General features: G+C 41.9%; 2 protein-coding genes across 4 annotated transcripts in view; one reads left to right on the top strand and one right to left on the bottom strand.

The window, feature by feature from the left end:
* Positions 1 to 1,429: 1,429 nt before the first annotated feature.
* On the bottom strand, positions 1,430 to 9,051 carry LOC139273174 (dynein light chain Tctex-type 1-like). Of its 2 annotated transcripts, none has more exons than XM_070889707.1 (5): positions 8,916 to 9,051; positions 5,466 to 5,507; positions 5,257 to 5,380; positions 2,849 to 2,926; positions 1,430 to 1,794 (listed from the first exon to the last, which is right to left on the bottom strand). In XM_070889707.1, the coding sequence occupies exons 1-5, from the start codon at positions 8,940 to 8,942 to the stop codon at positions 1,724 to 1,726; spliced, it is 342 nt and encodes a 113-aa protein (XP_070745808.1). In that variant the 5' UTR covers positions 8,943 to 9,051; the 3' UTR covers positions 1,430 to 1,723. The 2 variants fall into 2 exon arrangements, with proteins under 2 accessions (XP_070745808.1, XP_070745809.1); XM_070889708.1 differs by lacking the exon at positions 1,430 to 1,794 and adding an exon at positions 1,822 to 2,038 and having other exon boundaries at positions 8,916 to 9,050.
* Positions 8,987 to 15,097, top strand: part of sytl3 (synaptotagmin-like 3) — a 266,722-nt gene continuing 260,611 nt past the window's right edge. The window contains exon 1 of one of the 2 annotated variants that reach the window (XM_070889705.1): positions 8,987 to 9,130. The gene's annotated coding sequence lies outside the window, so the exon portion shown is untranslated. Of the gene's footprint in view, positions 9,223 to 15,097 lie in introns of both variants that reach the window. The other variant, XM_070889706.1, reaches the window with a different exon arrangement.

The raw sequence follows: 15,097 nt of genomic DNA, 5'->3' as shown, positions 1-15,097 counted from the left end.
TCTGTGCTGCAAGTTCTTACGATTCTATGAAAATAAAATGAACATAACAAAAGTGCCCCCTTTTTAAAAAGGGGCACAAACAATAAATACCCAAATTGTAAATAAAGCAAAGGAAACTTACCTGTTTTTTCTAAGCTATTCTTTGTTCTGTTGCTGTTTGTCCCACCTAGATTTCTATGCACCTTGTCTGTCCTCTGCTGCTGCATCCTGGTGCCCCTCCCCCTGCCAAATTAGTTTAAACTCTCGGCCACTGCACTAATTAACCTCCAAACAATGACCTGTGTGCCACATGCAGTTCCTGGAAATTGAAGGCGCGAAGTCCAGGTAACTTGGTCCTACTTGCATTTGTGTGGAAAATTGGAAAGGGCAGTTCTTTATACTGTTACATCATTGGATAAATTTAAAATCAGAATCTGTTCATATCAGAAGCTCAAGAGCAAAGCGCATTAATGGAAACAGGGATTTTAAATGTGAACCTAAGTAGCCCATGTACTTGGGACACTCCTAGTTTTAAGTGCTCCGTTTGGATACAGACATTTCCCTTTTTTTCTCACAAGCAGCAGACTTCTGATGACAGTACTAGTCCAGGTGAGATCAGCCCAACTGCTGGTGTGGGTCTAAACAGGAATATTTAACACCAGGATTATCCACCTTTAGTCAGATTTCAGGACATACAAATGGCAGATATCACAAGGTAGAGTATCAGGCCTAAATCATAAATTAGGATTTTTTTTTCAACCTGTCAAAGCTGGTGTTCATCTGACATAGCAGACCTGAAAATTACAGTCAGTGAAGACTACAGGACTATCGGTTGGTAAATATTCTACAAGACATAATCAGTAACCGCTATAGTGTATAAGCAATCAGTCGATGTCTCACCCTTGTTAATATAGGACTTCCCATAGAAAAATTTGATTGAACTTGGACAGGCAACTAACTCCTTCAACTCCAAAGAATGAAATTGTGAATGGTTACAATTGCAGTGAAGTATTTATCACTAGGTTATAGATTACAGCCACACATCTAAACCTTAAAGTGCACTAATTCCACTAGTTAAGAACATGCTGTATTGTGGCTGACCTATGCGAGACCGTCTTTCATAGAAAATAGGTGCAAGAGTAGGCCATTTGGTTCTTCGAACTTGAACTACCATGCAACTTCAGTACCCCACTCCTGCTTTCTCTCCATACCCCTTGATCCCTTTAGCTGTAAGGGCCACATCTAACTCTCTTTTGAATATATCTAACGAACTGGCCTCTACAACTTTCTGTGGTAGAGAATTCCACAGGTTCACAATTCTCAGTATTCAAAGATTTTTTGTGTAGTTATTATGCCAGAAAACAAGGCAATTTCCAACAACCCAGATTACAAGTAGCCCAAGTTTAAGGTAGGGCACAGATTTATATTCAACACTACAATGAAAACAAGGTGCAAGTTAAACATTCCACATTTATTTAAAAACTTCAACACAAACAACTTTTACATGAAAACACTAATGTTATTTGAACTGGCTTACTTTTTCTTAGCAGTATAGATTAAACCAATGCTAGGTCAAAACTAAAGACCTTTGCACCAAAACAATACTGTAGGCTAGATACTGCACTGTTCAAGTTTAGCAAGGGTATTTTGTAATAATAAAGGCAGCAAGGAAATGCTTCACAGTCATGGTCTTTGAGTAGCAGATAGAAAAGGTTGAGGATGAAGTCTGGCAGCAGTTTAGGTTTCAGATGCCTAGCCCAAAGACACTGACTATACAATACATGGTCTTATTCTCCCATCTCACAGTGCAGCTCCCTGAAAGTAGGTAAGAGAGTGGGGTAAGAATCCTTTCAACAGAAGGAACATAAGTACATACAATTTAAATAACTAAACAATGTACTCTAGACATTTTACATGTATGAGTTTTTATTTTTCTCTTTCCAAGTACATCATGTAGCAGTCCCAGAAAGGAGTCTGTCTAGATTTAACTCTTGGGCTTGCCACCATCCAAATCGAGAGGTGATCCTGGGTTTGCTCTTCCTCCACATTCAGCCCAGTTCTGCAGGCAAGCAACTGGTGGTTAGCTCAGCCTCTCATCCTACAAGCACTTGGGGCATTGAACTTTTTTCCTATGTATTACAACTTCACCCCACATTCTAATGATTTAATAAATGGCATCAAGAAAGGATATCATATCTCATCACAACATATTGGAACATATTGGATATCAAGACCAAGGTCACTGCTGTATAGTTTCCATACAAAAGTACGCAATTGTAGAATGAGGCTCAGAACACTGGGATTAATCCTGTAATCCCATGTAATAAAAACAGAGTTTAACTCATTCAGTACAGTAATTATAAAATCGATAATACTGTGGACTGTGATCAAAATGCTAGTAATTTCAGACCAGCATATAATAGAAATGGATTTGACTTATTTAATAACCACACAACAGAGCCCTGACCATGACCAATCCTCAAAACAATTTTGAATGAATTTTTTCATTCATAAAATTGCTTTGTGTAGTTGCCCATGAGGCTAGAAATATGAGAGATCTTATAACTACATTTATGCAATGACAAGATTGAATTTATCTAACTTAACTAATGGTCTTGAAGACACTGGTTACAGTTCTACTGGCTGCTGCACTTCAAATACAGTTCAATGGGCTTAACATTCTGACTAGTCAGTGTGTTGGAGGAGAAACAAGGAAAGAGGAAGCACATAATACTTGCATTTATACAGCACCTTATGTTAAAATATCTCAAAGAATCCTTTTTTGGAGTGTAAAGATTGTTGTTAAGCAGGCAAACAGAAGGTCCCATTATCGCAGATTTACAAATGTAGTACTCGGTACAAAACTCACCATCAGCAGAATTATCCCAGAAACAGGAACTTGCTGTGTGCAGACCAGCTCCATTCTTCTGCATTATTACAGAGGTCACTGAAGTCAAATACAAATTAAATGGGTTAACATCCATCGTAGCCATATTGGTCACATGCTTTTGGAGCAGTCCCAACACACCATCACAGTTACCAATTACATTTCTATTGGCACAATTGTAACATCTTTCCAACTAACTTTAATGCTTAGAGTTAATAAACGGTGGATAAAACATGTGGTAAAGCAACATATTTGCAAGTAAAAATGTTAAAATTATTGAGACAGGACAATGGAAGAGGATTAGCGTAGATGGCTCCAGTTGTAGAGTTAGCACTGGCACAGATACGATGGGCTGCATGTCCTCCTGTACTGTAATTTATGATTATAGGACTCACTTGGATATTTGCCTGCTTCACATTTTGAATGTTTAGAGGTTTTCCTGTGCATAAACCATTCAGGACGTGGAAATTTTCACCAAGTGCTAAGAGGTATAAGCCATTGCCAATATAAATTTTCTGCCACAGAAGTACTGTACTTTATATTTGCAGAGCATGGAAAACAAAAAACTAACTGGCTAAAAGTGGTAATTTAAGATACTTTGAAATGAACAGAAGGAGAAGGCAAGTCCGCTCAATGCTCATCCTATCTATGGGATTGTTACCTAGTGCAATGCCCTCCCCAATTGCCAGGAATGCTAATTCCTGGGGGAGGAAAAGAGAGAAATAAACATTGGCCAGTTTTAGGAAAAAGGTCTTAAGAAATCAACTAATCTTTAGGAGACCATGATGACTCATGATGCATCACCAGATATCTAATCCCCTGCTCCCCCACATCAATATAACTCAATGTCCTTAGGAACACAGACTAGAGCAGCTAAGGCTATTTCCATCCATTGGGCCAGTCACAGATTTCCTATTCTACTTTATCTCTTGTAACTTGTAATAGCTGTCTGCCAAAAATATATGCATCACTCGGAGTTGATAACATCTTTTTTTCTTGGTCTGCTACTTAGAAACATAGAAAATAGGTGCAGGAGTAGGCCATTCGGCCCTTCTAGCCTGCACCGCCATTCAATGAGTTCATGGCTGAACATGCAACTTCAGTACCCCATTCCTGCTTTCTCACCATACCCCTTGATCCCCTTAGTAGTAAGGACTACATCTAACTCTTTTTTGAATATATTTAGTGAATTGGCCTCAACAACTTTCTGTGGTAGAGAATTCCACAGGTTCACCACTCTCTGGGTGAAGAAGTTTCTCCTCATCTCGGTCCTAAATGGCTTACCCCTTATCCTTAGACTGTGACCCCTGGTTCTGGACTTCCCCAATATTGAGAACATTCTTCCTGCATCTAATCTGTCTAAACCCATCAGAATTTTAAACGTTTCTATGAGGTCCCCTCTCATTCTTCTGAACTCCAGTGAATACAAGCCCAGTTGATCCAGTCTTTCTTGATAGGTCAGTCCCGCCATCCCGGGAATCAGTCTGGTGAACCTTCGCTGCACTCCCTTAATAGCAAGAATGTCCTTCCTCAGGTTAGGAGACCAAAACTGTACACAATACTCCAGGTGTGGCCTCACCAATGCCCTGTACAACTGTAGCAACACCTCCCTGCCCCTGTACTCAAATCCCCTCGCTATGAAGGCCAACATGCCATTTGCTTTCTTAACCGCCTGCTGTACCTGCATGTCAACCTTCAATGACTGATGTACCATGACACCCAGGTCTCGTTGCACCTCCCCTTTTCCTAATCTGTCACCATTCAGATAATAGTCTGTCTCTCTGTTTTTACCACCAAAGTGGATAAACTCACATTTATCCACATTATACTTCATCTGCCATGCATTTGCCCACTCACCTAACCTATCCAAGTCACTCTGCAGCCTAATAGCATCCTCCTCGCAGCTCACACTGCCACCCAACTTAGTGTCATCCGCAAATTTGGAGATACTGCATTTAATCCCCTTGTCTAAATCATTAATGTACAATGTAAACAGCTGGGGCCCCAGCACAGAACCTTGCGGCACCCCACTAGTCACTGCCTGCCATTCTGAAAAGTACCCGTTTACTCCTACTCTTTGCTTCCTGTCTGACAACCAGTTCTCAATCCACATCAGCACAAGAAGCAAATTTTTGGGGGGAGGGGGAAAGATTATTTTTTTTTTTAAATGGCACAAGACTGGAACACTATGCTGCATTTTTGCAATACATTAGTGTAAAATGGTTGTCCCTCAAAAGTCAACCAATCCATGCAGATCACATGGCACATCAGCAACACAAAGGCTGCATTGTAAGACTGCATCGCAGACAAGATGTAAAATTACATCAGAGCTTCAAGTACTGAATATGAAAACTTATTACCTCAATCATCCAACCATTTGCAACACTTACCAATATACTTGAAGGGTTTGCCCAGTTTTGTGAGCTGACTCAGACACAATTCCACCACACTTGTTGTCCACTGGTTAACTCTGCTAGGCTGATACACATTTCCACCAATTGCAGCCTCTATTGACTGCAAAGAATAGAAAATTGATGAGTTTCAACAGCTATTTGTTGAGAATTTAAATAGATTTAAATTATTCTACATAATGTCTTACCTCTTTAATAATGCCACTTATTTCATCAACAATAAACGCAGTCTGAAGAGGAAAACAAGATACAGGTTAGTTTTGGTCTTGATATTTTTTAAAGCAGTATTACATTATAAGAGATTTATTCACTGTGCAGTCAGGACTTGCGAAGAGGCATGGCAGCACCACAAGCGGCTGCCAACAGACAATATAGATTTTCTCATAGTTTATGCTAAAAATAACAACCAAATGGTTGCTGGAGACTCTACGGCATAGGTATCAGAAATCTGCTGGGGAGAGTATGATGTAGGTATTGCAGAAATCTGCTGGAGAGAGAGACTATATGGTATAGGCATCACAAAAATCTGCTGGAGAGACTCTTATGGTAAGGTCTCAAAAATCTGCTGGAGAATCTATGGTGTGGATATCACAGAAATCTGTTGGAAAGAGACTCTATAGTATAGAAACATAGAAAATAGGTGCAGGAGTAGGCCATTCGGCCCTTCGAACCTGCACCGCCATTCAATAAGATCGTGGCTGATCATTCCTTCAGTACCCCTTTCCTGCTTTCTCTCCATACCCCTTGATCCCCTTAGCCATAAGGGCCATATCTAACTCCCTCTTGAATATATCCAATGAACTGGCATCAACAACTCTCTGCGGCAGGGAATTCCACAGGTTAACAATTCTCTCAGTGAAGAAGTTTCTCCTCATCTTATTCTAAGACTCTGTCCCCTGGTTCTGGACTGCCCCAACATCAGGAACATTCTTCCTGCATCTAACCTGTCCAGTCCCGTCAGAATCTTATACGTTTCTATGAGATCCCCTCTCATCCTTCTAAACTCCAGTGAATAAAGGCCCAGTTGATCCAGTTTCTCCTCATATGACAGTTCAGACATCCCTGGAATCAGTCTGGTGAACCTTCACTGCACTCCCTCAATAGCAAGAACATCCTTCCTCAGATTAGGAGACCAAAACTGAACACTATTCCAGATGAGGCCTCATTAAGGCCCTGTACAACTGCAGTAAGACCTCCCTGCTCCTATACTCAAATCCCCTAGCTATGAAGGCCAACATACCATTTGCCTTCTTCACCGCCTGCTGTACCTGCATGCCACCTTTCAATGACTGATGAACCATGACACCCAGGTCTCGTTGCACCTCCCCTTTTCCTAATCTGCCTCCATTCAGATAATATTCTGCCTTCGTGTTTTTGCCCCCAAAATGGATAACCTCACATTTATCCACATTATACTGCATCTGCCATGCATTTAGTCATCACATAAATCTGCTGGAGAGAGACTGGTATAGGTATCACGGAAATCTGTTGGAGAGAGACTATGGTACAGTAAAGGTCTCTCAGAAATCTGCTGGAGACTATATGGTATAGGCATCACAGAAATCTGTTGGGAGAGAGACTCTATGGTCCATCATCATCACAGGCGGTCCCTCGAACAAGGATGACTTGCTTCCACGAGTTCACAGATGTTTCAATGATGGACCTGATGTTCCAGTCCTGAACTCCAATTGACGGAGTGGAAAATGCCTGTGGGTGGATTTTTTTTAACGTGTGATGACCATTGCACACCAGCCACCACACAGGCTTGACAGAGCTTGGCCTTTATCCAGTGGCAGGGGTTAACCAAGACAACTGTAATCCTGCTCTGCTGCACGGATCTAGTGCGTACACATATCGCAATGTGCGCAGGCTTGTGCTGCCCCTGGGCCTCGTATCCTCATTCGCCGCACCTCCGCAACAAATTTGGAATTAACACATTGAGCTGGTTACAGCACTCCGATACAAACAGCACAAACAGAGAATGGTTTAAGTAGCTGGAGCGGATACTGGAATTAACAACTGGGTGTGACTTTCAGTTGTAAATTATACATTCGTAGACGAAACTGTGTGAAGCTGCATTGCCATTGAACTAGACACACCCTGGCATACCCACCAAATAGACACATTCTCACCCACAGCAGCACACAGGGACAGGGTCACAGGCAGGAGCAGTTTAAGCACTATTTCAACCGGTCCGAGCCTCTCAGAATGAAGATCCTGTTATCCCAACCCTGTACTTTGCGTGTGATGAATTTATATCAATAAATGTTTTGCAGAGTCATCGAATGTTGCCTAATGTCACCACAAAAAGGGGAAGGAGATAAACAAGGGAAGATAAAGGCTAATGCACACCCAAGGGGCCATTGAAAGTGCCAAGCTTCAGGCACCAGTCTCTGCTCTTAGCAGAACTGAAGTTGGAAGGAATCACCCCTGAACTCACTAGCCTATATTGACTCCCGGTCCAGCAACGCCTCAATTTAAAAATTCTCACCTCAGTTTTCAAATCCCTCCCTATCTCTGTAACTTGATCCAGCCCCACAACCCTCCGAGAACTTTGCATTCCTCCAATTCTGGCCTCTTGAGCATCCCTGAATTCCTTCGCCTGGGCAACTGTGCCTTCAGCTGCCTGGGCCCGAAGATCTGAAATTCTCTCCCTAAACCTTTCCACCTCTCTACCTTTGACTTTATCCTTTAAGATGCTCCTTAAAACCTACCTTTTTGACCAAGTTTTTTGTTATCTCTTTTTGTGGTTCGGTATTAAATTTTGTTTGATATCACACCAGCGAATTGCCTTGGGAAGTTTTACTATGTTAAAGGCGCTATATAAATACAAGTTGTTGCTGCCTCAACCTGCAGAAATGTTACAGGCACCAGAGAGAAGATTATCATACCATCAATCGTAGTTGCATTGAAATCCATTTAAGTGGCTATCAGCCCAGCCCCTTTCTCTAAACGGATGGCTTATTAAATCATGATGTTGAGATGCTGAACACATTGATCTCCGCCTTAATGCTGCAGAAACCTACAGTTGCTACAAAATGTATTTTTCCCCTGACTTGGATGCACTACTGCCAGCAATTAGGAATAAAAACAAAATATTTCACACAGCTGGCTCCTTTGGATCCTTCCTATGGTCTTATCACCAACAATATATGGTTCAGGGTAATAGGCATCACATAAATCTGCTGGAGAGAGACGCTACAGTATAGGCATCACAGAAATCTGGTACAACAATAACATGACACAGGCTCGGTAAACATACAGGGACACATCACCCTGCAGAGATGAAAACAGGGAGTAAGCAGGGCGGGGCCCTTCCGAGAGTCGGTGAACCCGAACATCACACTCCACAGCTCTGTCCCCGGGGTGGGGGTAGATCAGGTCCCCCCCCGGGGTGGGCGTGCTCCACAGCCAGGGGATCCTCTCTGCCCCCGGCTGAACTGACCGACGGAACGGTATTTTACGATTGACAGCGGCGGCCAGACAACGAGCCTCTTTCCGAGGCCTCGCCGCTAGCAGAGGTCGCCGGCGACACGAAAACGGGAACAAAGATCCCGGGACCACCCGACCGGCTTCTGAGTGTTACTTGGCCCTGCCTCCCCGGACCCGCTATATTTTTATCCCCGTGCCTCCCTCACCTCCTCTCCGCCCTGATATTCGTCCATTTTCCAACCGCTCCTTCCACGCTCGCGCGTCTCCCCGGCAACGGAAGAAATACCCGGATGTCGACAAGGGACAGGGTTCAAATAAAAACAGAAAGTGCTGGAAATCCTCAGCAGGTCAGGCAGCATCTGTAGAGAGAGAAACAGAGTTAACGGCCCAGGTCCATGACGCTTCGTCAGAACTGCAAAAAGTTAGTGATGTACAGATTTTAAGCAAGAGCAGAGACAGAAATAGGAGGAGGGGAGGAAAGAACAAAAGGGACGGTCTGTGATAAGGTGGAAGGTAGGAGTAATTACATGACAAAAGGTCTGATTGCACAAAGCAAAACGAGATGGTAATGGGACAAGTAAAGAAACAGATGATAATTGTGATATATTCACAGAACCCAGCACACACAGCTCCTCCGGAATCTGCCTGGTTCTGTTTAATCATTAACTCTGCACTTGCAGTACACAATACGTCCATATCTACAGTGTGGAGCTACAAACATTACAAGCTTACAGACATTACACTTCTCCCTCCTTAATGAAGAAGCCATCATAACAAACATCATACATAACCTTCATGTTTATACATAACACAGGATATAAACGTACTTTTTTTCCATATTTACAAATTTAACGTTACCACTTGTTTTCTGTTTCGAAGAGGATACCTTCACTCTCGAACAGAGCCTTCCAAACATGGTGTCGAATCTAAACTCATTCGAGGCTCATCCTGAGGAACGTTTTCCTCCACGGAATTTCCTTGATTTTCATTTGAACTCACTCTAACTTCAGGCTCTTTGTTTTCCTGACTCAGACTCAGACTTTCATTCTGATTCTCTCCTGGATTTGTTTCCAGTACATTGGATTTAGGATTTGCGACTGGTATATCAAAACTACCCGATGAGTCAGAAATAATTGAATCATTCCCACCTTCAACTCCTTCCTTGTCTGTAGGTAAAATATGATCAATATGAACAAACCTAACCTGTCCATTATCAAACATCTTTACCAAATATGTGCGAGGACCACATATCTTCACCACTCTTTCTGGTAACCACTTTACCCATTTATGGTGATGGTTCTACACTCTCACCTTCTGGTTTAATTTCACACTTCTCTCTTTTACTCTACCTTTATCATGATTCTCTTTCTGTCTTAATTGTGTCTCTTCTACGAACCGTGCCAAATTTGGCTTTATCAGCGAGAATCTGGTTCGAGGCTGTCGTTTGAGAAACAACTCTGCTGGTGTTCTACCAGTAGTTGTATGAGGAGTATTTTGATATGTAATCAAAAAATTAGCCAATTTGTGATCCAATGACAACTGTCGTTTCCTTGGATTTGGATCTAACATTTGTTTTTTGAGGGCACATTTTACAATTTGTACAATGCACTCTGCTGCACCATTCGAAGCAGGATGGTACGGTGGAACCTTGGTATGTTTCACACCATTTTTGCTCGTGAATTGTGCAAATTCTTCTGAACGAAATTGTGGTCCATTATCCGAAACAATTTCTTCAGGGAGGCCAAATGAAGAAAATAATTTTTGTAAAATGTCCAATGTTTTACTTGTTGTTATTTTCCACATTGGAAACACCTCAACCCACTTTGAATAGCTATCAATCATAATGAACAATTGTTGTCCTTCTAACTCAGCAAAATCAATATGTAGCCTTTGCCACACCTTGGGAGGCCATTTCCATGGCTGTAATGGTACTGGTGGTGGTTGCTTGCTTACCGATTGACATGTCGTACACTGACTCACGATGTACTCTATATTTTTATCAAGACCTGGCCACCATAAATAACTGCGTGCAAAACTCTTGGTCAAGCACATTCCCAGGTGCTGGTCATGGAGGTCTCCTAATAATTTGGACCTGAATTTATTTGGTATAACCACTCTTGCACCCCACATGATACAATCTTTATCTACTGATAATTCATTCCTATGAATGAAGAATGGATGTGTATCTTTGTCTGTTACCTGGTTTGGCCATCCATTTGCAATATACTCATACACCTTTGACATCACTGGGTCACGTTTGGTTGCTCTACCAATCTCTTCAGCTGTGACTGGCAGTTCATCAATGTATGAAAAATAAAACACTTCTTCCCTATCGGGTGTAACTTGTGATGGGGAAGGCAATTTAGACATTGCATCAGCATTACTGTGATCAGCTGATCGTCTGTATTCAATATCATATGTGTATGATGACAAAATCAAAGCCCATCCCTGCATTCGGGCTGCAGCTAATGTTGGAACTGGGGACTTTGGATGGAGGATTGCTGTTAGGGGCTTATGGTCTGTAATGATGGTAAACTTACAACCACACAAGTATTTGTGAAACTTCTTGACCCCAAAAATTAATGCCAAAGCTTCCTTTTCAATTTGCGCATAATTACTCTGACTGGCAGAGAGTGCGCGAAGCAAAAGCAATTGGTCTCTCCTCCCCACTACTTAATACATGAGAGATTACTGTCCCAACTCCATACGGAGAGGCATCACATGCTAGCTTAATCTCCTTAGATATGTCATCGTGAACTAACATGGTGCTCTCTACCAATTTGCTTTTACACTCCTTGAATGCTGTATCGCATTCTTTTGACCACTTCCAATGGACCTGTTTTTTTAAAAGTTCATTCAGTGGATGTAATACTGTAGCCAAATTTGATAAGAACTTCCCATAATAGTTCAAAAGACCCAAGAATGAACAAAGTTTAGTGACATTCCTGGGAGTGGGTGCATTTCTGATTGCATCCAATTTTTCCATGGTTGGATGTAAACCATCTTTGTCTACTCTGTACCCTAAGTACTCCACTGAGTTTTTTAAATAACTCACACTTACGAGCAGACACTCGTACTCTGTGCTTCTCTAGCCATTTGAGGACTTCATTCAATATGTTATGAATTTGCCTATTTGGTGCTGAAACTAGTATGTCATCCAAATAACATACTACCCCCTCAATACCTTGCAAAATCTGGTTCATCGCCCCTTGGAATATGGCAGGGGCGGAAAACACTCCAAACGGTAGCCTATTAAATTGATATAGGCCTAGATGAGCATTTATAGTCAAACATGACTTGGACTTCTCATCTAGTTCAAGCTGTAAGTAGGCATTCGTAAATCCAGTTTTGAGAAGATCTGACCACCTGTCAGTGTTGTGAACAAATCTTCTATATTCGGCAATGTATTGGGGACATTACCCTCTAAAACCTGGTTTATAGTTACTTTATAATCACCACATAATCTTACCTTACCATCAGATTTAGGTACAACAACAATGGGTGTAGCCCAATTACATCGATCTATCTTACATATAATGTTCTCAGTCTCTAGTCTTTTGAGTTCTTGCTCAACTTTTTCCCTGAGTGCATATGTGGATATGTGAAAATGTATAAGCAATATAGACAGTGAAGTGAACTGGATATTAAATGTACACAGACATTAAATTATATATGGACAGTATAAGCTAACAAAGAATTCATGGAGGAATAGCCATGAAAATCTCAGACTCGAGACTGCAAAATGTTACAATACTAACACATATTGAAACAAAACCCACAGCTTGCAGAAGAACCTCAAGGTCTTATTAAATCATGTTATTAACCTGAAACATTAACAGAAGGTCTTTGTTTAAAATCAGACCATACTTAGGTCGGCTTATGAGTGGACAAAGGGAAAGAGGGATCAAAAGGGATAGGCTGAACTAGGATGTCACTCTAGCCCTATCTTGTTATCTTTTGCCGAAAATGTATAACCGTCGTCCCTTTACAATGTAACGTCACTTTGTCCGTAGGAAGTGGGTGCGATCTATCAGAGATGCATTCCTTCTGTCTGATAAGGTCCCCGATCGGGATTTGCTTTTTAAATAAAAGCTTGCTTTGTTTAAAGCACAATCGGTATTCGACTCAGTGATTTCACTGAACCAGATTGAGGTAAAAGAATCCAGGAATTTACACATATGGTACGGAACGTGGCTTGTAGTAAACCGATCTAGCGTCCTTCTGTACCCTGACACTCGCCTTGAAGCCTTGGATCGAACTGCCTGTTTCGCAGAACACCTTCGGATACTGCTTGATAACCTCATCCGTTGATGAAAATCTTGCTTCCACACAGAAAATCTTACTCCAATCCAGCTTCAGTGAGCTCAACCAATTTCTTCCTAGTAAGGCAGGCTTGTCTCCTTTCACTACTATTAGAGGCAAGTTCTGAAATTGATCTTTATATTTCACCGGTACGGTGATACGACCTACCACAGGAATTTTCTCTCCCGAGTAGCCTCGCAGCTCTATCTTGGATTTCTCCAGTTGAAAATTACGCAATTTGTCAAGGTACAGTGACTCCGGTACTACACTCACGGATGCACCCATGCCAATTTCCATTGGTATCTTGAATCCCGCAACATCTATATGGATTTTGATGCTTTCCGAATCGCTGTCCGTTAACCTCGTGCTCCTGATGATGTGTAACTCTAACATCTCCTCGTCCTGTTGTTGTTCTTTCATGCTATGTAGTTTCTTTGGATTTCTACTCATAGCTTTGAACGCTGGACTCATAGCTTTTAAAGCTGGTTTACCCTTCAGTCGGCATGTCTTTGCAAGATGCCCAATATTTCTGTAGAACAAACACTCTGCCTTCACGTATGGACAACTTTGAGCAATGTGTTGGCCCAGGCACCTATAGCACGACTTCGACGCTCTGTTAGAATTTCCAGTTTCTGAGACTTTGGGCCCCCACCATCTTTCATCTTGAACCTGCAGGTGATTTACCTCGGTTGACTGACGACCGTAATTATTATTTAATTCTCGGGAATATTGTTCGGCCATGCCCATCGACCTCGCTGTCTGACAAGTAATCTCAAAAGTCAAGTCATCCGTCGTCAATAACTTCCTTCTGATCACATCATTTTTCACCCCACAAACAAAACGATCCCGTAATGCTTGGTTTTGAAAGTTTCCAAAATTACAGTGCATCGATAGCTTTTTTAATGCTACGATGTAATCACTGATACTTTCATCGGCCTTTTGATTCCGAATCCCAAAACGATAGCTTTCAGCAATTTCTAACGGTTTGGGTTTATAGTGCTGTTCCAGCTTCGTTAAAATCTCTTTAAGCGTTGTGTCCTTTGGCTCGTCAAGCACAAGCAGATTTACAAGAGTGTCATATAATGCCGGACCTGCCTCTGATAAGAAGATCGCTCTCTTACGTTCCAACACAGCCCAGTTCTGGACTGCATTGTCTGGAACTTCGATTATGTCATTTGCAGAGAAATACATTTCTAGCCAATCCACATACGCTTTAAAATGTTCCCGGTCGTGACTCTATTCCTCCAAATGTCCAAATACACCTATGGGTGCTGCCATTTTAATCTCTAGCTGTTCACACCGTGTGCTGTATTTTACCTCGGATTTTGTAGCTTTTTTCCAAAGACAGAAACTTCCAAAGTCTCTCTGTCGGCTGGCGGAATCCTTCACCAACAAAATTTAAGCTTTAAATCATCCGAAAAATCCCATCTCAATCGCCAAATGTGATATATTCACAGAACACAGCACACACAGCTCCTAACGTGGCAGACAGCTCTCTCGGAAGCCTCCGGAATTGCCTGGTTCTGTTTAATCATTAACTCTGCACTTGCAGTACACAATACGTCCACATCCACAGTGTGGAGCTACAAACATTACAAGCTTACAGACATTACAATAATCTAGAAAAGGTGTAAATGGAATGGCAGAAACATCAACAGCTGCCATGTGCAAAGGTTATGATCTGAAATTATTGAACTCGATGCTGAGTCCAGGAGGCTGTAAAGTACCTAATCGAAAGATGGTGCTGTTCCTCGAGCTTACATTGAGCTTCATTGGAACAGTGTAAGAGGCTGAGAATGGAAAGGTCAGGAGCAGAGAATTAAAGCGACAGGTGACCGGACGCTCAGAGTCACGCTTGCGGACTGAATGGAGGTGTTTCCCAAAGCGATCACCCAATCTGCATTTGTGATCCACATTGTGATCAGCAAAAACAGTATACTAAATTGCTAGAAGTACAAGTAAGTTGCTTTTTCACTTGGAAGGAGTATTTGGGGGCCTGGACGGTGGAAAGTGAGGGTGTAAAAGCACAGGTGTTGCATCTCCTGCACTTGCACGGGCAGGTGCTGTGGGAAAGGGAGAAGGTATT

This window comes from Pristiophorus japonicus, chromosome 9, assembly GCF_044704955.1.
Source record: "Pristiophorus japonicus isolate sPriJap1 chromosome 9, sPriJap1.hap1, whole genome shotgun sequence".
Taxonomy (NCBI): Eukaryota; Metazoa; Chordata; class Chondrichthyes; family Pristiophoridae; genus Pristiophorus; species Pristiophorus japonicus.
The sequence above is the reverse complement of the archived record's forward strand: the minus strand, read 5'-3'. Positions and strand labels throughout refer to the sequence as shown.